This window comes from Symphalangus syndactylus, chromosome 5, assembly GCF_028878055.3.
Source record: "Symphalangus syndactylus isolate Jambi chromosome 5, NHGRI_mSymSyn1-v2.1_pri, whole genome shotgun sequence".
In the NCBI taxonomy this organism is placed as follows: domain Eukaryota; kingdom Metazoa; phylum Chordata; class Mammalia; order Primates; family Hylobatidae; genus Symphalangus; species Symphalangus syndactylus.
In genome coordinates this window covers 140,151,417-140,173,070 of record NC_072427.2, presented here as the reverse complement: position 1 = coordinate 140,173,070, position 21,654 = coordinate 140,151,417, and the positions used below count along the sequence as shown (strand labels likewise).

The window sequence follows — 21,654 nt, the reverse complement described above, 5'->3', positions numbered from 1 at the left end:
CTGTACAAGAGTTTCAGTGTAATTTGATTTATGTATTTTTATTAGTGGGATTTTAAATATTTACATTTTAAAGTTGGGGAAGATAAAAATAAAATAATTTCTAGTCTGCCATTTTATTTTTATGAAGCTGGTTGCTACTAGAATCTTTTCATATTGGTTTCTATATGTTGTTTGTTGTTGTGTAATATACTACTGCAAAGTTTAGGGGCCTGAAACAATAAGCATTTATTATCTCACAACATTTCTCTGGGTCAAAAATTTGAGAATGGCTTAGCTGGGTGGTTCTGGCTTGGGGTCTCTCATGAGGTTGCAATCAAGTTATTGGCCCAGGCAGCCATCACCTGAAGGTTTGGCTGGAGCTGGAGGATCTGATTCCAAAGTGGCTCACCCATATGGTTGGCAGCTTAGTGCTGACACCTAGTGAGAGGCCTCAGCCTTTTACCATGTGAACACCCTCTTAGGGTCGCTTGAGTATCCTTACGACATGGCAGCTGGCTTCTCCCAAGATGAGTGATCCAAGTAGGAAGGCAAAAGCCACCATGTATTTTCTTAGCAAATGTTGAAGTCACACGTGAATATTTCCACAATCTCCTCTTGGTTACATAGGTCAGCTCTATTAATTATGGAAGGGGCATGAATACTAGGAGGAGAGAATCATTGTGGGTCATTTTTGAGGCTAGCTACCCGTTTCTCTTATTTGCTATGTTAATTATTTTAACTTGCTTTTGTATTAGTTTCTTCCTATGGCTAAAGATTTCAAACATTCAGAAAAGTAGGACTAGTATAAAGAACACTCTTATATCTGTCACGACCTAACACATTAATAATTTACTGTTTGTGTTGGCAGTTTTTTCTGCAATATCTTAAAATTATAGACATTTTGGAAAACATTTTACTATATGATCTGGCCCTTGTCGCCCTCTCTTTCTGTCACTCATAAACATAAAAAAGTTTGTACTTTAAAGAAATTAACATATTTTCTTACAATACCATAACATCATTGTCACAGTACCCAAATTTGAAATAATTCCTGGTTAACATCTAATACTGAGACCATATTTAAATTTCTTCAGTTGTCCCCAAAATGTAATGTATTTTATAACTGGTTAATCCAAGCCATGATGCAAATGAAGACTATGTATTGTATTCGGTTGTGTTTGTCTTCCTTTAGAGCAGAACTCCCTTTTTAGTATCGTTATACTGGGTTATGTTTTCTGTAGATTGTCTCACCACCTGGATTTGTCTGATTATTTTCTAATGATGTCGTTTAACTTATTTCTCCATCTTCTGTCTTGTCTTGTCTTGTCCTGTCTTGTCCTGTCTTGTCCTGCCCTGCCCTGCCCTGCCCTGCCCCGCCCCGCCCCACCCCTGCACCTGCCCCTGCCTTTCTTTTTTGAGATAGTATCTTGCTCTGTTGCCCAGGCTGGAATGCAGTGGCATGAACATGGTTCACTGAAGCCTCAAGCTCCTGGGCTCAGCCTTCTGTATAGCTGGGACCACTGGCATGCACCAGCACAAGCTGGCTAATTTTTAATTTTTTTGTAGAGACAGGGTCTCACCATATTGCCCAGGCTGATCTCCTACTCCTGGGCTCTAGCAATCTTCCCACCTTGGCTTTCCAAAGTGCTGAGATTATGGATGTGAGCCACTGTGCCCAGCCTGTATTTTCTTTAATTTGGAAGTTATATCTAAAACTTGATTCGATTCAGATTAAACAGTTCTGGTAAAAGTACTTCAGAAGCGATGCTGTGTATTTTACATATCACATCATGAGGCACAGAATGAGTGCCTGGCTATCCCATTATAAATGAAGTTTAAGTTTGATCATTTGCTTAAGGAGATTATAGCCACATACGCCAGTAGTATAGTTCCAGTTTCCCCCCTTGACCTGCATGTCCTATGTGAGTTGATACTCCAATACCATGTGAATGTCTCATTTTTCATTAACTTTTTACCCAGTGTCTTTAGCATCCATTGGTAATGCTAAATGTATTAATTGTTTCATTAAGGATTACCAAATAATGTAGTTTGCTTTAGTTTGATTCTTATGTTGTTAAATTACATGTTTTTCTTCTCCCTTCTCCTTTGATGGTTAACACTAACTGCACAGTCTTTGTGGTTTTGAATCCTTTTTCCTTGCCCCTAGATGTCCCTTTCTTTTTAAGTTTGTTTATGAAGTAGTAGTTACTTAATGAATCTTGGTTAAGTGAATGGCTATACTTCCTTTATTCTGGTGTATCAGGGCTTCCCCAAACTACCAGCTCCCTTTTTCATTAAGTTATGTGTTTTCGTCATCAATTCATCAAATATTTGTAGAACATTTGCTATGCATCAATTAAGTACAGTGATGAGGAGCTGGGCTGTTATTAATGAAGTAGTCTGAATCCCTTTGTTTTGAGGAAGCTCTAATATCTTGTTGGCAACATCCAAGTAAATAATTCAACTATCACAACATAACCACTGGATTATGTGCCAGGGCCTGATAGACAATAAACACCTAAATATTTATTTACTGACTTGGGTAAGAGTTGTAATATTGATCTGTTAAGGTTCAGTGGAGCCCAGAGGAAGACTTAGTGGTTGAGGAGCTGGAGAAAGTTGCTCAGAAATGACATTGACTTGGATATTTGGTAGGGTGACTTAGCATGCAAACTAGACACTTTTGACAGCAAAAGGGAGTACTAAAAATACTTAAAATTATATAATTTAAAATATTGAATGATACATTGACTTTATTTTATTGGTAGATCTTCTGTTCAAGAGAAAATAGTTCCATTCAAACACTAAAAAATTCATTCTAACACTAAAATATACCCATGTATATCAAAGCCAAAAAATGTATTTATATTAGCATTATAAAACAACACAAGTTGAATTATTACTCTGCTTTAATTAGCTTCTTAGCTGTATCAATCTATGTGTCAACGTTGCATTTTGTGTTTATTAAGTTTAAAATTCTTGATAGTTTTCAACTGATTCTTATCCATGAAACATGTTTTTAAAATTGAGAAAATATTTTCTCTACAAGTGTTGAGATACTTGGTAAATTTAGCACATTCTATAAATGGAGGATATTTTCAATTCACATTTTTTAATTGAAATGTGTAAATATTTTCCCAGAAATGTTTTCACAGCTAATATATTTTTGCCTCCATTCTGAGACAAAATAGTAAATATTTTTATAAGACAAAACTTGTCAAATAAGATGTTTCTGTTTATGATCCTTTGGGATATTTTGCTAATTCAAATACTGTAAAATTATAGTCTTCTCAATTTCATTTCTTTCCAGTACAGAATATAAGCTTATCTAATTTAAAATAGGAGCTTGTGGTAGCTAGTCTCCAGAAATGGACCACGTCTCTGGTATTGATGCCTTTGTGTAGTCCTATACTGCATTAATTCTGGGCTGACCCTGTAACTCCTTTTAACCAATGGAATATGGCAGAAGTGTTGCTCTGCAGCTGCTTCAACAATTTTGGGTGCTCTGAGCTGCCTATTAAGAAATTCAGCTACCTTGTTGGAAAAGGCACTTGGAAAGGGAGAGGTTTGAGGACTACATGGAGAGAAAGAAGGAGACTTAATGTCCCAGCAGAGCCCAGTCTTCCAGCCGTACCCTTCAAGGTATCAGAAATATGAGTGAAATCATCTTGCATGTCCCAATCCTAGCCACCATCTGACTTTAGCCACACAAGAGATCTCAAGTGAAAGCAGCAGCACAACCACTCAGCTGAGCCCCAGTCAACCTGTCAGGAGAAATAGAATGACTGCCATTTGTAGCCACAATGTTTTGTGGTGGTTGTTATGTGACAAAAGACAGTCAAAAGAGACAAGTTGAAGTATTCCAAAGTGCAACTTTAGAATTTTAAAATTAACCCCATGTACACTAGTTGAAATCTCATTATTTAATTTGTTCAAATCCATTCTTTTGTAGGAGTAAATTTTATGTCTCCCTCTTTGCAAAATTGTCATTAATAATTGAAGTTCACTAACAGTTTCAAAAACAAGAGGCTTTGTTTTATTTAATTTTTTTTAAATAAAAGATTTCCAACTGATTTTGAAAAAAAAAAACAGCATTTAAAGGCCTCATTCAGAAGATAGTTCAAGACCAGTGTACATCAGCTTAGATTAATTGACAGAATGGCTCTTAACTCTTCAAAGAATCAGATGTTTCTAGTATTCAACTGATGAGAATCAGCAAAGAGAGAGTGCATATTGCCATGAAGAAAGATTTATGTTTAATTTAATGTCACCTTTTCCACAAAGATCAGATCGTTCTTTTATTCTGTGTATAAACAAAATGTTTAAAATTTGACAATGACAGCTTTTACTTTAGTTGTTAGACTATGGAAGCATATTTGGATGAAATTATGAATTATGTGTCTGTCGCAAAGAGATCCAGGTGTATTTCTCTTCCATAGGTTTCCTAATTTAATAAGAACATATTTTTATCATGATACTACAACAAAATTTGTATCCATGTTATCACTGCAAAATCATAATTATGTGTTTTATTCTAACCTCTTTAACTGAATTTATAATGGTAGTCACAACAATGTCAGTTATTTTATCTTCAGCAAAATAGACTTCCGGTTTTTTTATTTGATAAATTAGATTTTTAAAATGAGTCACTATTCAAATTAATTTAACTGATTTTCTGTTTGAGGCATCTATGACTCTGCTATGAAACTGATATTTTCTAGTATTTTTTGAGCCAACAACTTAATAACTACTGCTTTCCTTTTTAAATTTTATTTTATTATTTTTTTTTATTTGAGATGGAGGCTTGCTCTATCGCACAGGCTGGAGTACAGTGGCATGATCTTGGCTCACTGCAACCTCCACCTCCCAGGTTCAAACGATTCTTCTGCCTCAGCCTCCTGAGTAGCTGGGACTACAGGCGCATGCCACCACACCCGGCTAATTTCTTGTATTTGTAGTAGAGACGGAGTTTCACCGTGTTAGCCAAGATGGTCTTGATCTCCTGACCTTGTGATCTGCCCGCCTCGGCCTCCCAAAATGCTGGCATTACAGGCGTGAGCCACCGCATCCGGCCTGCTTTACTTCTTACACATTCACTAGAAAATTTAGATCTAAAAGTTAGCAATTTTTAGAATAGTCATTTATCTAAATGGAAGTCATGCTTCATAGTTTTCTGTAACTGTATCTTCTGAATATGTGTTAAATTGCTGTCTTTGGACACAGGCATCTTAACATAACTACTAATTTTTTGAGGTAGATACCGATGCTTTTTAGCAGATTTAGGTAATCCTGGAGTCTGATATATAAATAGATAGATAGATATCTTTGGTTTCCATAGCACGTGGCAAATGTTGAAAAACATTTTGTGCAAATTACAGATAATCAACTTTCCTGAGAAATGGGAATTCAGAGTAAAATTTTTTATTAAACATACTTTTTTTGAGGTCATTGTAACTGATAATTTTTGTTGTTGTTGTAGAATTAAAAAGCCTGACCCAAAGAAAATAGTTTAGATTTACAGAATTTGATAAATCATAAAAGCATTGCTTTCAGTGTGCTCTCTGCAAGGAACCTAGTGATTTCCCATACATATTTCATGTTCACCTAATCTACAGTAGCGGCTCATTGACCTACTGACTGTGGGTATTGTGCGTTTGTGTCTCTTGCATGCTTGAGCTCAGGCCGGGGCTCAACTAGCTGCTATAGCAAATGGGTATAACAGAGACACAACAGTGTTGAATACTTCTCCTACTACCTACCACCCAAGACTAGAAGGACTTAGCCGTCTCTAGCCACAATTTTTTTTGTTTTTAATTTCAATAGTTTTTGCGGTACAGGTGGTTTTGGGTTACATGGATAAGTTCTTTAGTGGTGATTTCTGAGATTTTAGTGTACCCATCACCCCAGCAATGTACGCTGTACCCAATATGTAGTCTTTTATTCCTTACCCCCTCCCTATTCTCTCTTGCTGAATCCCCAGAGTTCACTATATCATCCTTATGCCTTTGTGTCCTCACAGCTTAGCCCCCACTTATAAGTGAGATCATAGGATATTTGGTTTTCCATTCCTGAGTTACCTCACTTGGAATTGTGGCCTCCAGCTCCATCCAAGTTGCTGCAAAAGACATTATTTCGTTTCCTTTTATGGCTCAGTACTCCATGATGTATATATACCACATTTTCTTTATCCACTTATTGATTCATGGGCACTTAGGTTGATTCCGTATCTTTGCATTTGCAAAATGTGCTGCAATAAACATACATGTGCATGTGTCTTTTTCATATAATGACTTCTTTTCCTTTGGGAAGATATCCAGTAGTGGGATTGCTAGATTGAATGGTAAGTTCTTTAAGGAATCCCCATACTGTTTTCTGTAGTGGTTGTACTAATTTACATTCCCATCACCAATGTAAAAGTGTTCCCTTTTCACCACATTCATGTCAACATCTATTATTTTTTGACTTTTTAATTATGGTCATTCTTGTAGGAGTAAAGTGGTATCTCATTGTGGTTTTAATTTGCATTTCCCTGATAATTAGTGATGTTGAGCTTTTTAAAATATGTTTGTTGGTTATTTGTATATCTTCTTTTGAGAAATGTCTATTCATGTCCTTTGCCCGCTTTTAATGGGATTATTTGTTTTTTTCTTGCTGATTTGTTTGAGTTCCTTGTAGATTCTGGATGCTATTCTTTTGTCGGATGCATAGTTTGTGAATATTTACTCCCACTCTGTGGGTTGTCTGTTAACTTTGCTAATTTTTTTTTGCTGTGCAGAAGCTTCTTAGTTTAATTAGGTCCCATTTATTTATTTTTTTTGTTGTTGCATTTGCTTTTGGGGTCTTAGTCATGAATTGTTTACCTAAGCTAACGTCCAGAAGAGTTTTTCTGATGTTATCCTCTAGCATTTTTATGGTTTCAGATCTTAGATTTAAGTCTTTCATCTGTCTTGAGTTGATTTTTGTATAAGGTGAGAGATGGGGTTCCAATTTCATTTTTATACATGTGGCTTGCCAGTTTTCCTAGCACCATTTATTGAATAGAGTAGCCACGAATATTCTGAGTACCCTCAGTAATCAGTGAATGCCTGGCATGCTGGGAGTGTTAGTTTTGTTATGTCCAGGAGAGTGGGGAAGAGAGTCAAGTTTTGGTTTCCTTTTAGAGCGAACCACTAGGTAAAGTAACACTGTTCACTGCACCAGGCTCTCACATGCTGTGCGACATTGCTGGAGACCGTGAGAGAAGAGAAGCTGGAGTCTCCCAAATGCTTCTTGGTTTATTTTCAATTTTGTTAAGAAATGAAATATAGAAGAGGAATGCTAACACAGAGGGGACAGGAGGCATAAACCAGGCTTGTCTTGGGCAACCCAGGATGAGGTGGTCACCCTAGTGAGGACCAAAAGCTCAGCAGTAGTTGGACCATATTGGGAAGAGCTATCAAATTTGACTTCAGTAATTACTTAGAGCATAGAGTGGTTGGAGAGAGGGACAGCGAGGTCAGCCCTGACAATGTGTTCTAATCTGTAAACTCTTCCACACACTTACCTGAGGCTGTTTATGGGTAGTGAGCAGAGGAAGCTCTTCTTTGAATTTTGTGCTTTGTGAATCTTACAGATGCTTCTGGATCTTTGACTTTTCACTCTCCAGGTAAGAATAATAGCACCAGAGACTGAGTAGCTCTTATTTGTTCGAAGACAAATTTTAAATGCAGAATAGAAAAGCTATAGTCAGTTGATTGATGAGATTTTGATCCCCTCCACTATGCTCCTTTTAGTGATTTGGTACAGGCCACCACCTGCTCTTGCTTGAGCTTCCTACTTGGCTTTCCCACCACAGCCAGAGGGGTTGTTTAAAAATGTAAATCAGATCATTTCAACCCTTGCTGAAAATTCTCTAAAAGACTTCCCATCTCACACAGGAAAACCTTTCTGTGCTGAAAAAAGTTCTCCTTAAGGACCTTTTAAACCCTGTTGGCCGTAGCTCACCATATGCAGTGTATTTTATATTGCTGCATGGTATATGCCACACAGTACACACGGGTTTGAAACACAACTGCCACGAATGATCCTACCTGTATAACATGTGCCGTATCTTGACATTTTCCATTTTCTGTTTCTTCTTTTTTATTTTTATTTATTTATTTTATTATACTTTAAGTTCTAGGATACATATGCACAACGTGCAGGTTTGTTACATGTGTATCCATGTGCCATGTTGGTGTGCTGTAGCCATTGACTCGTCATTTACATTAGGTGTATCTCCTAATGCTGTCCCTCCCCCCTCCCCCCACCCCACGACAGAACCTGCTGTGTGATGTTCCCCTTCCTATGTCCAAGGGTTCTCATTGTTCAATTCCCACCTATGAGTGAGAACACACGGTGTTTGGTTTTTTGTCCCTGTGATAGTTTGCTGAGAATGATGGTTTCCAGCTTCATCCATGTCCCTACAAAGGACATGAACTCATCCTTTTTTATGGCTGCATAGTATTCCATGGTGTATATGTGCCACATTTTCTTAATCCAGTCTATCATTGATAGACATTTGGGTTGGTTCCAAGTCTTTGCTATTGTGAATAGTGCTGCAGTAAACATACGTGTGCATGTGTCTTTATAGCAGCATGATTTATAATCCTTTGGGTATATACCCAGTAATGGGATGGCTGGGTCAAATGGTATTTCTAGTTCTAGATCCTTGAGGAATCACCACACTGTCTTCCACAATGGTTGAACTAGTTTCCAGTCCCACCAACAGTGTAAAAGTGTTCCTGTTTCTCCACATCCTCTCCAGCACCTGTTGTTTCCTGACTTTTTAATGATGGCCATTCTAACTGGTGTGAGATGGTATCTCATTGTGGTTTTGATTTGCATTTCTCTGATAGCCAGTGATGATGAGCATTTTTTCATGTGTCTGTTGGCTGCATAAATGTCTTCTTTTGAGAAGTGTCTGTTCATATCCTTCGTCCACTTTTTGATGGGGTTGTTTGATTTTTTCTTATAAGTGCGTTTGAGTTCTTTGTATATTCTGGATATTAGCCCTTTGTCAGATGGGTAGATTGCAAAAATTTTCTCCCTTTCTGTAGGTTGCCTCTTCACTCTAATGGTAGTTTCTTTTGCTGTGCAGAAGCTCTTTAGTTTAATTAGATCCCATTTGTCAATTTTGGCTTTTGTTGCCATTGCTTTTGATGTTCTAGACATGAAGTCCTTGCCCATGCCTGTGTCCTGAATGGTATTGCCTAGGTTTTCTTCTAGGATTTTTATGGTTTTAGGTCTAACATGTAAGTCTTTAATCCATCTTGAATTAATTTTTGTATAAGATAAAAGGAAGGGATCCAGTTTCAGCTTTCTACATATGGCTAGCCAGTTTTCCCAGCATCATTTGTTAAATAGGGAATCCTTTCCCCATTTCTTGTTTTTGTCAGGCTTGTCAAAGATCAGATGGTTGTAGATGTGTGGTATTATTTCTGAGGGCTCTGTTCTATTCTATTGGTCTATATCTCTGTTTTGGTACCAGTACCATGCTGTTTTGGTTACTGTAGCCTTGTAGTACAGTTTGAAGTCCGGTAGCATGATGCCTCCAGCTTTGGTCTTTTGGCTTAGGATTGTCTTGGCAATGCAGGCTCTTTTTTGGTTCCATATGAACTTTAAAGTAGTTTTCTCCAATTCTGTGAAGAAAGTCATTGGTAGCTTGATGGGGATGGCATTGAATCTATAAATTACCTTGGGCATTATGGCCATTTTCAAGATATTGATTCTTCCTATCCATGAGCATGGAATCTTCCATTTGTTTGTGTCCTCTTTAATTTCATTGAGCAGTGGTTTGTAGTTCTCCTTGAAGAGGTCCTTCACATCCCTTGTAATGGATTCCTATGCATTTTATTCTCTTTGAAGCAATAGTGAATGGGAGTTCACTCATGATTTGGCTGTCTGTTATTGGTGTATAAGAAGGCTTGTGATTTTTGCACATTGATTTTGTATCCTGAGACTTTGCTGAACTTGCTTATCAGCTTAAGGAGATTTGGGGCTGAGACGGATAGGGTTTCCTAAATATACAATCATGTTATCTGCAAACAGGTACGATTTGACTTCCTCTTTTTCTAATTGAATACCCTTTATTTCTTTCTCCTGCCTGATTGCCCTGGCCAGAACTTCCAACACTATGTTGAATAGGAGTGGTGAGAGAGGGCATCCCTGTCTTCTTTCAGTTTTCAAAGGGAATGCTTCCAGTTTTTGCGCATTCAGTATGATATTGGCTGTGAGTTTGTCATAAATAGCTCTTATTATTTTGAGATATGTTCCATCAATACCTAATTTATTGAGAGTTTTTAGCAAGAAGGGCTATTGAATTTTGTCAAAGGCCCTTTCTGCATCTATTGAGATAATCATGTGGTTTTTGTTTTGGTTCTGTTTATATGCTGGATTACATTTATTGATTTGCGTATGTTGAACCAGCCTTGCATCCCAGGGATGAAGCCTACTTGATCATGGTGGATAAGCTTTTTGATGTGCTGCTGCATTCAGTTTGCCAGTATTTTATTGAGGATTTTTGCATCGATGTTCACCAGGGATATTGGTCTAAAATTCTCTCTTTTTGTTGTGTCTCTCCTAGGCTTTGGTATCAGGATGATGCTGGCTTCATAAAATGAGTTAGGGAGGATTCCCTCTTTTTCTATTGATTGGAATAGTTTCAGAAGGAATGGTACCAGCTCCTCCTTGTACCTCTGGTAGAATTCGGCTGTGAATCCATCTGGTCCTGGACTTTTTTTGGTTGGTAGACTATTAATTATTGCCTCAATTTCAGAGCCTGTTATTGGTCTATTCAGGGATTCAACTTCTTCCTGGTTTAGTCTTGGGAGGGTGTATGTGTCGAGGAATTTATCCATTTCTTCTAGATTTTCTAGTTTACTTGCGTAGTGGTGTTTATAGTATTCTCTGATGGTAGTTTGTATTTCTGTGGGATTGGTGGTGATATCCCCTTTATCATTTTTTATTGCGTCTATTTGATTCTTCTGTCTTTTCTTCTTTATTAGTCTTGCTAGCAGTCTATCAATTTTGTCGGTCTTTTCAAAAAACCAGCTCCTGGATTCATTGATTTTTCGAAGAGTTTTTTGTCTCTCTATCTCCTTCGGTTCTGCTCTGATCTTAGTTATTTCTTGCCTTCTGCTAGCTTTTGAATGTGTTTGCTCTTGCTTTTCTAGTTCTTTTAATTGTGATGTTAGGGTGTCAATTTTGGATCTTTCCTGCTTTCTCTTGTGGGCATTTAGTGCTATAAATTTCCCTCTACACATTGCTTTAAATGTGTCCCAGAGATGCTGGTATGTTGTGACTTTGTTTTCATTGGTTTCAAAGAACATCTTTGTTTCTGCCTTCATTTTGTTATGTACCCAGTAGTCATTCAGGAGCAGGTTGTTCAGTTTCCATGTAGCTGAGCAGTTTTGAGTGAGTTTCTTAATCCTGAGTTCTAGTTTGATTGCACTGTGGTTTGAGAGACAGTTTCTTATAATTTCTGTTCTTTTACATTTGCTGAGGAGAGCTTTACTTCCAACTATGTGGTCAATTTTGGAATAAGTGCAATGTGGTGCTGAGAAGAATGTGTAGTCTGTTGATTTGGGGTGCAGAGTTTTGTAGATGTCTATTAGGTCCACTTGGTGCAGAGATGAGTTCAATTCCTGGGTATCCTTGTTAACTTTCTGTGTCGTTGATCTGTCTAATGTTGACAGTGGGGTGATAAAGTCTCCCATGATTATTGTGTGGGAGTCTAAGTCTCTTTGTAGGTCTCTAAGGACTTGCTTTATGAATCTGGGTGCTCCTGTATTGGGTGCATATATATATAGGATAGTTAGCTCTTCTTGTTGAATTGATCCCTTTACCATTATGTAATGGCCTTCTTTGTCTCTTTTGATATTTGTTGGTTTAAAGTCTGTTTTATCAGAGACTAGGATTGCAACCCCTGCCTTCTTTTGTTTTCCATTTGCTTGGTAGATCTTCATCCCTTTATTTTGATCCTATGTATGTGTCTGCACGTGAGATGGGTCTCCTGAATACAGCACATTGATGGGTCTTGACTCTTTATCCAATTTGCCAGTCTGTATCTTTTAATTGGAGCATTTAGCCTATTTACATTTAAGGTTAATATTGTTATATGTGAATTTGATCCTGTCATTATGATGTTAACTGGTTATTTTGCTCGTTAGTTGATACAGTTTCTTCCTAGCATTGATGGTCTTTACAATTTGGCATGTTTTTGCAGTGGCTGGTACCGGTTGTTCCTTTCCACGTTTAGTGCTTCCTTCAGGAGCTCTTGTAGGGCAGGCCTGGTGGTGACAAAATCTCTCAGCATTTGCTTGTCTGTCAAGAATTTTATTTCCCCTTCACTTATGAAGCTCAGTTTGGCTGGTTATGAAATTCTGGGTTGAAAATTCTTTTCTTTAAGAATGTTGAATATTGGCCCCCACTCTCTTCTGGCTTGTAGAGTTTCTGCTGAGAGATCCTCTGTTAGTCTGATGGGCTTCCCTTTGTGGGTAACTCAACCTTTCTCTCTGGCTGCCTTTAACATTTTTTCCTTCATTTCAACTTTGGTGAATCTGCCAATTACGTGTGTTGGAGTTGCTCTTCTCGAGGAGTATCTTTGTGGCATTCTCTGTATTTCCTGAATTTGAATGTTGGCCTGCCTTGCTAGGTTGGGGAAGTTCTCCTGGATTATATCCTGCAGAGTGTTTTCCAACTTGATTCCATTCTCCCCATCACTTTCAGGTACACCAATCAGACGTAGATTTGGTCTTTTCACATAGTCTCATATTTCTTGGAGGCTTTGTTTGTTTCTTGTTACTCTTTTTTCTCTAAACTTCTCGTTTCATTTCATACATTTGATCTTCAGTCATTGATACCCTTTCTTCCATTTGATCAAATCAGCTACTGAAGCTTGTGTATTCATTATGTAGTTCTCGTGCCATGGTTTTCAGCTCCATCAGGTCATTTAAGGACTTCTCTACACTGGTTATTCTAGTTAGCCATTCGTCTAATCTTTTTTCAAGGTTTTTATCCTCTTTGTGATGGGTTTGAACTTCCTCTTTTAGCTCGGAGTAGTTTGATCATCTGAAGCCTTCTTCACTCAACTCGTCAAAGTCATTCTCCGTCCAGCTTTGTTCCATTGCTGGCGAGAAGCTGCATTCCTTTTGAGGGAGAGAGGCGCTGTGATTTTTAGAATTTTCAGCTTTTCTGCTCTGTTTTTTCCCCATCTTTGTGTTTTTATCTACCTTTGGTCTTTGATGATGGTGATGTACAGATGGGGTTTTGGTGTGGATGTCCTTTCTGTTTGTTAGTTTTCCTTCTAACAGTCGGGACCCTCAGCTGCAGGTCTCTTGGAGTTTGCTGGAGGTTCACTCCAGACCCTGTTTGCCTTGGTGTCAGCAGCGGAGGCTGCAGAACAGCGGTATTGCTGAACAGCAAATGGTGCTGTCTGATCGTTCCTCTGGGAGCTTCATCTCAGAGGGGTACCCGGCTGTGTGGGGTGTCAGTCTGCCCCTACTGGGGGTGCCTCCCAGTTAGGCTACTCAGGGGTCAGGGACCCACTTGAGGAGGCAGTCTGCCCATTCTCAGATCCCAAACTCCATGCTTGGAGAACCACTACTCTCTTCATAGCTGTCAGATAGGGACATTTAAGTCTGCAGAGGTTTCTGCTGCCTTTTGTTTGGCTATGCCCTGCCCCCAGAGGTGGAGTCTACACAGGCAGGCAGGCCTCCTGGAGCAGTGGTAGGCTACACCCAGTTCGAGCTTCCCAGCAGCTCTGTTTACCTATTCAGGCCTCAGCAATGGCAGGTGCCCCTCCCCCAGCCTCGCTGCGACCTTGCAGTTCGATCTCAGACTGCTGTGCTAGCAATGAGCAAGGCTCTGTGGGCGTGGGACCCTCTGAGCCAGGCGTGGGATATAATCTCCTGGTTTGCCCTTTGCTAAGACGATTCGAAAAGCGCAGTATTTGGGTGGGAGTGACCTGATTTTCCAGGTGCCGTCTGTCACAGCTTCCCTTGGCTAGGAAAGCGAATTCCCTGACCCCTTGTGCTTCCTGGGTAAGGTGATGCCTTGCACTGTTTCGGCTAACGCTCATTGGGCTGCACCCACTGTCCTGCACCCACTGTCCGACAAGACCCAGTGAGATGAACCTGGTACCTCAGTTGGAAATGAAGAAATCACCCGTCTTCTGCGTCGCTCATGCTGGGAGCTGTAGACTGGAGCTGTTCCTATTCCGCCATCTTGGAACCGCCTCCCTGTTTCTTCTTTTTTAAAAATGCTGGTTGCCACTGACAAAATTGATTTCGTGACTTATCTGTGAGTTATTACCCCCATTTTGGAAATTATTTTAGTATATGATCTGGCCCTTGTCACCCTCTCTTCCATTTCCCGTACCTGGCCTTGCCTACTTTCCTCTGATTACATTGTGTCCCTGCTTTGCCTTAGATATGACTGTTCGCTCTTGCCTTCTCCTCTTTCTGTTACCGGAAAGGGGCCCTGATGCAGACCCCAAGAGAGGGTTCTTGAATCTTGCACAAGAAAGAATTTAGGGCAAGTCCAGAGTAAAGTGAAAGCAAGTTTATTAAGTAAAGGAATAAAAGAATGGCTGCTCCATAGACAGAGCAGCCATGAGGGCTTCTGGTTGCTTATTTTTAATTGTTATTTCCTGATTATATGCTAAACAAGGGGTGGATTATTCATGCCTCCCCTTTTTAGACCATATAGGGTAACTTCCTGATGTTGCCATGGCACTTGTAAACTGTCATGGCACTGGCGGGAGTGTGGCAGTGAGGAGGACCAGAGGTCACTCTCATAGCCATTTTGGTTTTGGTGAGTTTTAGCTGGCTTCTTTACTGCAACCTGTTTTATCAGCAAGGTCTTTATGACCTGTATCTTGTGCTGACCTCCAGTCTCATCCTGTGACTTAGAATGCCTTAACCGTCTGGGAATGCAGCCCAGTAAGTTTCAGCCTCATTTTACCCAGCCCCTATGCAAGATGGAGTTGCTCTGTTTCAAATGTCTCTGACATTTCTGCCTACAACACTGTTTCCCTGTATGATGGCCTCATTGCTTATTTCACCTGGGGCCCTGCTCAAATGTTTTATTATCAGATTTTCCTGGCTCATGCCCATCCTACATTCTCCATTTTCTTACCCTATATAACTTTTCATTGTAGCTCAGATGTATAATATAGTTAATAGATATTTATGTGTTTATCTCTTATTAGGAAAGGCCTATGAGAATAAGGATTTTGTTTTTTCAGCACTGCTCAATCTCTAGAGCCTCCAGTGGTGTCTGGCACCATTTTGGATAGCCCTTTGATATTAGTTGAATGAATGAATGGTATTCATAGACAGACTTGCATTTATCAAACTCGCCAGGAGGTTTTCTGTCCCTTGTCTGTCTTGTATCTTGTGTAAGTCTTGACTTTGGGTAGAGATCCCTGCAGACTCTGTAAACAAGGCTGGAGCCATTTGATCTAAGAATTCTGAGTCCTGTGTACCTTGAGCATGGACTAGAGGGGAATGTTGGCCCAGGGACAGTCTGTGCCCTTGGCCCCACAGACCCCTGCCTATGGGGAGGAGCACAGCTATGGGTGGGCCAGAGCAGGCTCTAAGTAGAGTGTGGGCCCATCTCATCCCCTTGTAATGTTGGTATCATGTAGGAGCAATATAATTACCAGTTTCTACCTGGGGGCCTGTGGTGAAGATTTTGGTGATCTTTTCTATGGGAACAGAAATGGCATTCTGACATCATCATTTCTGCCTGACATGGTGTAGCTGTGTCAGGCTGGCTTTCTGGAATAGCTCAGTGGACAAAGATTGATCACAAAGGGTTTAGAGCTTTGAAAATGCCCCAGGTAGGTGTTGTATAATGCTGGTGCCTGGACCACAGACAGCTGCCTTATTGGTTTACCTACTGTAGTCTGCCTTTCATTCTACCTGTCCTTCACACTGCTGCCTGGCAGTTCCTCTTAACTCAAGAGTTAAGTATTATTATGTGTTATATTTCCTGCTCAATAAGATAATGCATGCTCTTTGTAAGAATGTTTAAATATTAGGGGAATATATAACATGAGAAAGTAGGAATATAATCTTACCTCTGAAGAGAAATACTTCTATCAATTTGGCATATAGTTTATTTTTTTTTTGCACATACACCAACAGATACATGTTTTGTATTCTTTTTGTTTTTATTAACAGTTTTATTTTAAAAAGCACATTGCTGTGCATATTTCTTATTTTTTTTTACTGAGTAATGTATCATAAACAGTTTTCTACAACAGTACTTACTGATGTACCTCGTTCTTTTTTTTTTGAGACAGAGTCTCGCTCTGTTGCCCAGGCTGGTGGAGTACAGTGGCACAATCTCGGCTCACTGCAACCTCCACCTCCTGGGTTCAAGCGATTCTTCTGCCTCAGTTCCCTGACTAGCTGAGACTACAGGCTTGCACCACCATGCCCAGCTAGTTTTTGTATTTTTAGTAGAGACGGGGTTTCACCATATTGGCCAGGCTGGTCTCGAACTCCTGACCTCGTGATCCGCCTGCCTCAGCCTCCCAAAGTGCTGGGATTACAGGCGTGAGCCACTGCACCCAGCCTGTACTTTGTTCTTTTTAATGGCTGAATTATATTCTGTATTATGGATTTGCTATATATTATTGAACTGGACATGGATCTTGTTGTCATTTGCAACAGTGCTACCACAAATGCCTTTTCATGTTTGCATTTGCAAACTTATGTAAGTATTTCCATGGGACATATTCTGTGTACTGATTCCTTTTTTTAAATACTCCTTTAATTCTGTTACAGCCCTGTTTGGAAATCTTCTGTGACTTCTGGTCACCTGTATCATAAAGTCTAGACTAGAGCCTAGAGCCAATAGAAACATAATGTGAGACATGGAGTCATTTTAAATTTTCAAGTGTACACATTATAAAAAAATAAAAAGGAACAGGTGAAAATATTTTAATAGCATTTTACTTAGCCAAGTGTACCCCAAATATTATAATTTCATTGTGAAATCAATGTTAAAACGTAATTAGATATTTTACATCCTTCTTTTTGTACTGAGTCTTTGAAATTTCTGTATTTTACACTTAAAGCACATCTCAATTTGGACTATCCACATTTCAAGGGCTCAGGTAGGCACACGTGTATGGCTCCTGATTGGACAGCCCATGTCTACACTCAGCCTGGTGCTTATAGCACTTTACAAATAAGCCACGGTCAAACAAGCCACATTCAGTCACATTTAGCCAACTTGCTTTTGCTTCTGACCGCCCCACAAACTTGCAGTGCTTCCTGTTTATTTTTCCTGCATCCTGCCCAGTTTTTTGGGCAGGGTTTCTCATCTTTGGCACTGTTGACATTTGGGACCACATAATTTGAAGTTGTGGGTGCCTTGTAGGATATTGAGCAGTATCCTTGGCCTCTACCCACTAGATACAAGTGGCACCTTCTCCTCTAGAATCCCCCTACCCTATCTGTGGTGACCAAAAATGTCTCTAGACTGAGAAACAGTGCTTTAGGGTGAATCAGAAATCTCTACTTATCCATTAGGGTTGTTTTAGCCAACTGGATAAGCCTACTGTGACCTACCCTTCCTCTGAACTTGACTTTTTATCCAGCCAGTGTGGTAAGTTTTTATTTTTGTGTATTAGGAACAAAGTTAAAATCAAAATAGAAAATGCACCTCCTTTCGTAGGGTTATCATTTGGTGTTACATGTTTTAGGAATACTGTGAAAAATACAGGAACTTCTGCAGAAACACAAATGAAAATGATGGAAAGGCTAGAAAGTAAAGTTGTAGGGAAAATGACCTCCATCTCCACTAAGACTTGAACCAGAAAAAATAATAATAATAATAATAATAAATTGTGAGAAGAGTAGGGATTTTTTTCATTGGAGAATTTTAAGAGAAGAATATCATTGCCTTCCAATTATGGTTTCATATCTGTTCTCCCCAAAGGCATGTGTACTTAAAACCCCTCTTGGCCCCATAAGAAGATTCTTTGGTCCTGATGAGATTATGTGCATTAGAATCACTTCTCCTGGAAAGGAGACGCTAAAGGGTACTTGAATAAAATATTAAAAATTATGAAGGACATAACAAAGACCAATCTAGTCCTTTCTTTTCCCCAGACTCCATAATAGGAGAACATGGGTTATTTGATGAAATTAAAGAGTAGCAAATTAAGTGCTAATAAAACGAGATAGTCACTTACATAATTCATTGCCATGGGAGGTCACAGAGGCAAATTTTGTGGCTACATTAAATGTGGGGCTGGATAATTTTATGACCACTAATGATATTTTTAGCAGTGAAGGCTGATACTGTGAGAGAAGAAATCCTATTACGTTCTCCAGTAGATGGTTTGCAGGGACCTCTGGCAAGAGGTTTCTGAGAAGTGCAAGAGCAGACCTTGTAAGTTCTAACCTTTGATGTACTCAAAATTGGTTTTTAAGGTGCAAGTTCCCAGGCATCCCATTCATACTTCAGTCCCACATTTTCTTGTAGAGATCCAAAAGCCCTTTCTAGTCTGAAGCAGTGGAGAAAGACATTGCCCAGCATTAAATCCTTTCTGGTCTTTGGGAACCACTCGACTTATTTATTGTATGCCACCTGTGTGTCAGGTCCTTCACTTGGAGTTTTAAAAAATCTTTTGGGGACATAAACATTTGGACACATCAGTGGCATTCTGAGTGAAGGGGGTGTACTAAAGGTAGAATGCAGAGTTGCATGGAAGCACGAAGAAGCAAAGGGATGTCTCAACCTGTGAGGTTCAGGGAAGGCTCCCAGAGAAGGTGACATTTGAACCGAGTCTTAAAGGATGAGCAGCAGTTCACTGTTTGCAGAGCAGGGAAGGGCATTCTTGGTAGAAGGAGCATGCAGCATGCACAGATTTAGAGACAGCCTGGCATAATGTGTCAGGGAACTGCCAGTAGTTTAGGAAGGCTGTACCACAGAGGCAGAGGACTGGTGAGGGAGGAGCTGGGGCTTGAGAAGGAGGAAGGAGCCAGATGGTGAAGGAAGAGGCTTGTGTTTGCCTGAGACCCCTCTCCAACAGTGGTGCCAGTGTTTCCAGGGGTGACAGTAGTGGTAGTGGTGAGTTGGAAGTAGAGAAGGGGAAGGACTTCAGGGGTATCCTGTGACCGATAAAGGACAGCCTCTCAAAGCCTTGCCCCACTGAGTAACAGGCCTACCTCTTTTTAATCACGGTCAACAGTTAGTTGGCAGTGAGTCTTGGAGTTCACATACTCTTCACTCATTTTTCTATATCTGCCTGAAACAGTCTTTACCATGAACCCAATCAGCATTATCAATCATCTGAGGGAAAAAAAAAAAAAAAAAAAGCCTCTCAGGGCTGGGTGCGGTGGCTCATGCCTGTAATCCCAGCACTTTAGGAGGGCGAGGCAGGTAGATCACTTGAGGTCAGGAGTTTGACACCAGCCTGGCCAACATGGTGAAACCCTGTCTCTATTAAAAATACATAAATTAGCCTGGCGTGGTGGCGCACGCCTGTAGCCCTGGCTCCTTGGGAGGCTGAGGCATGAGTTCATTTGAACCCAGGAGGTGGAGGTTGCAGTGAGCCAAGATCGTACCACTGCACTCCAGCCTGGGCGACAGAGAGAGACCGTGTCTCAAAAAAAAAAGAGCCTTCCCTGTGTTTGAGTAGGGGGTGTTTCTTACAGGTCTTAGATAAATTGGGACGAAGTCTAGTGTGTCTGCTCTGATTTTCTCGGGCTCTGCTAGAACAAAAACAGCCCTTGAGTGGGAAAGCAGAGGCAGATTTCATCGGCCTGACCCCAGACTCCCATTTTCTCTGTGAAGTTGGCTCAGCAAACAAGCAAGAAAACATACAATATCTTTGAGGGGCAGGAGCAGATGGATTGAAATGTTAAAAATCTGGTTTGTTAAATGATTTCAGCTAACAAAATAATTAGAGAGAAAAAGAAGCACCCAAACTCTCTTCCTTCTTCAGTGAAATTTAAATAAGATCATTATTAATCACTCAGTCCACCTTGCAATTTCTATACGTTTAATACTGATACTTTTAAGAAGAATGAAATGAAAATGAGTGAGAGAAAGAATGTCATCTGTAACATTAGATGCAAATACTTAAATTTGTATTGTTATATGATACAGTATGTGATCAGCAGTTTTCCTCATTGCATTATAAAGAGTTTTGTAATTAGTGCATTTTTTCTAATGGATAACTTTTTTTCTACACTACTCTTTTAAGGCTCTTTTAAAAACATGGAATTGCTGGAGAGATATAGAAGTGAGATTAGTTATAGAAGGTAAATAATGTTCATGTCCGATTTACCGTGAGGCCACCTGTGTTATAGGATATTGGTGGATAAAGTTGAAATACGTGTACCAAACACTGTTGGATGTTAGACACCCAAAGATGAGTAAGATCATGGCTGACAATGTACTAGGTACAACAAATGGTTTCACCAGGAATCCTTGATGAATTGATTACAAGTTCTGTGGTAGAGATCCATCCAAATGTTAGCTCTGTCTGGGGAGCTGACAGGGTTTTCACAACAGCTAATATTTAGACTAGGTCTGAAGGTAGAAATTACAGTGAACTGGAAGAGAAGAGAGAGTAGATCAAGGTAGGAGAGAGCATTTCAGAACAAAAGCAACAGAGATATCTCCTGAAACTTTAAATAATTTGTTTTTTCTTTTTTTCTAACTTCTGTTATATCAGTCAATGATGTTATTTCTACTACATTTTGAAAAATTTTTATTTGAAGAAAGAATGGGCTGCATCCTGTCAGCATGCAGTAGGTATTAATCTTGCCAGTAAGCGGGTAGTGAGCACAGATTCTGTAAGCCCCACCATTAGTTCACTGAAGATTTGTTAATCATTTGCTCTCCTGGGCTGGACACTCACCAATAAGTCTTCACTGTCAGAGGTGAGGTACGTGGCATGGGTAACACACATTTCCCACGTCGTTAGACATGTCTGTGTGATGAATCAATACAGGTTCTTCCAGTTCCAAATGTGTAGGTTGGTACAGAAGCAATTGTGGTTTTTGTCTTTGAAAGTAATGGCAGTGATTTTGCATGAAGTTTGCCTTTTGTTGACTGGGCTTCCATCGACAAGGTTGTTTATGTATAGTTGTACAAAAAGGAAACATAAGCTTTAAAAAAAGGTTGATGTCAAATGATAAATGTATCCTTTCAAGGACCATGTAAAAATAGGTGACTATATTTAATGAAACTTTAGGTTTCAGAATGTGTTTTTCTGTCTGTTTTAGACCTTAGCTGGATCTCCAAAATACAAGTGAATCACCCGGCAGTTCTGAGGCGTGCGGAACAAATCCAGGCTCGCAGAACCGTGAAAAAGGAGTGGCAGGTAAGGGTTCTTCTTGAGCATTCTGTGCCTGTATTTTACAATGCATGGTCTCTTCCCTCAAGGCCACAATATTGAATTTCGCTCAAGATGCATCTAAACTTAAAAGATTGCAGCTGTCCATGACTTATTTTAATAATTCATATGTGATGATGATGGGTTGGAGAAAGATAACACATTTATCCAAACAAGTTAAAATCTTATCACTCTTGAGTGGCAAAACCGCAAATGAATTTGAGGCATCTTTATTCATGAGTGAATTAAATGGCATATTTTCTCAACACATTTATTCAGTTTTTTCGACA

General features: G+C 39.6%; 1 protein-coding gene across 2 annotated transcripts in view; it reads left to right on the top strand.

The window, feature by feature from the left end:
- The window catches only part of DERA (deoxyribose-phosphate aldolase), a 123,699-nt gene that overhangs the window by 25,120 nt on the left and 76,925 nt on the right, over nt 1–21,654 (top strand). For both annotated transcript variants that reach the window (XM_055280511.2, XM_055280512.2), the window contains exon 2: nt 21,255–21,352. In XM_055280511.2, the coding sequence (XP_055136486.1) occupies nt 21,255–21,352 (98 nt within the window). The remainder of the gene's footprint in view (nt 1–21,254; nt 21,353–21,654) is intronic.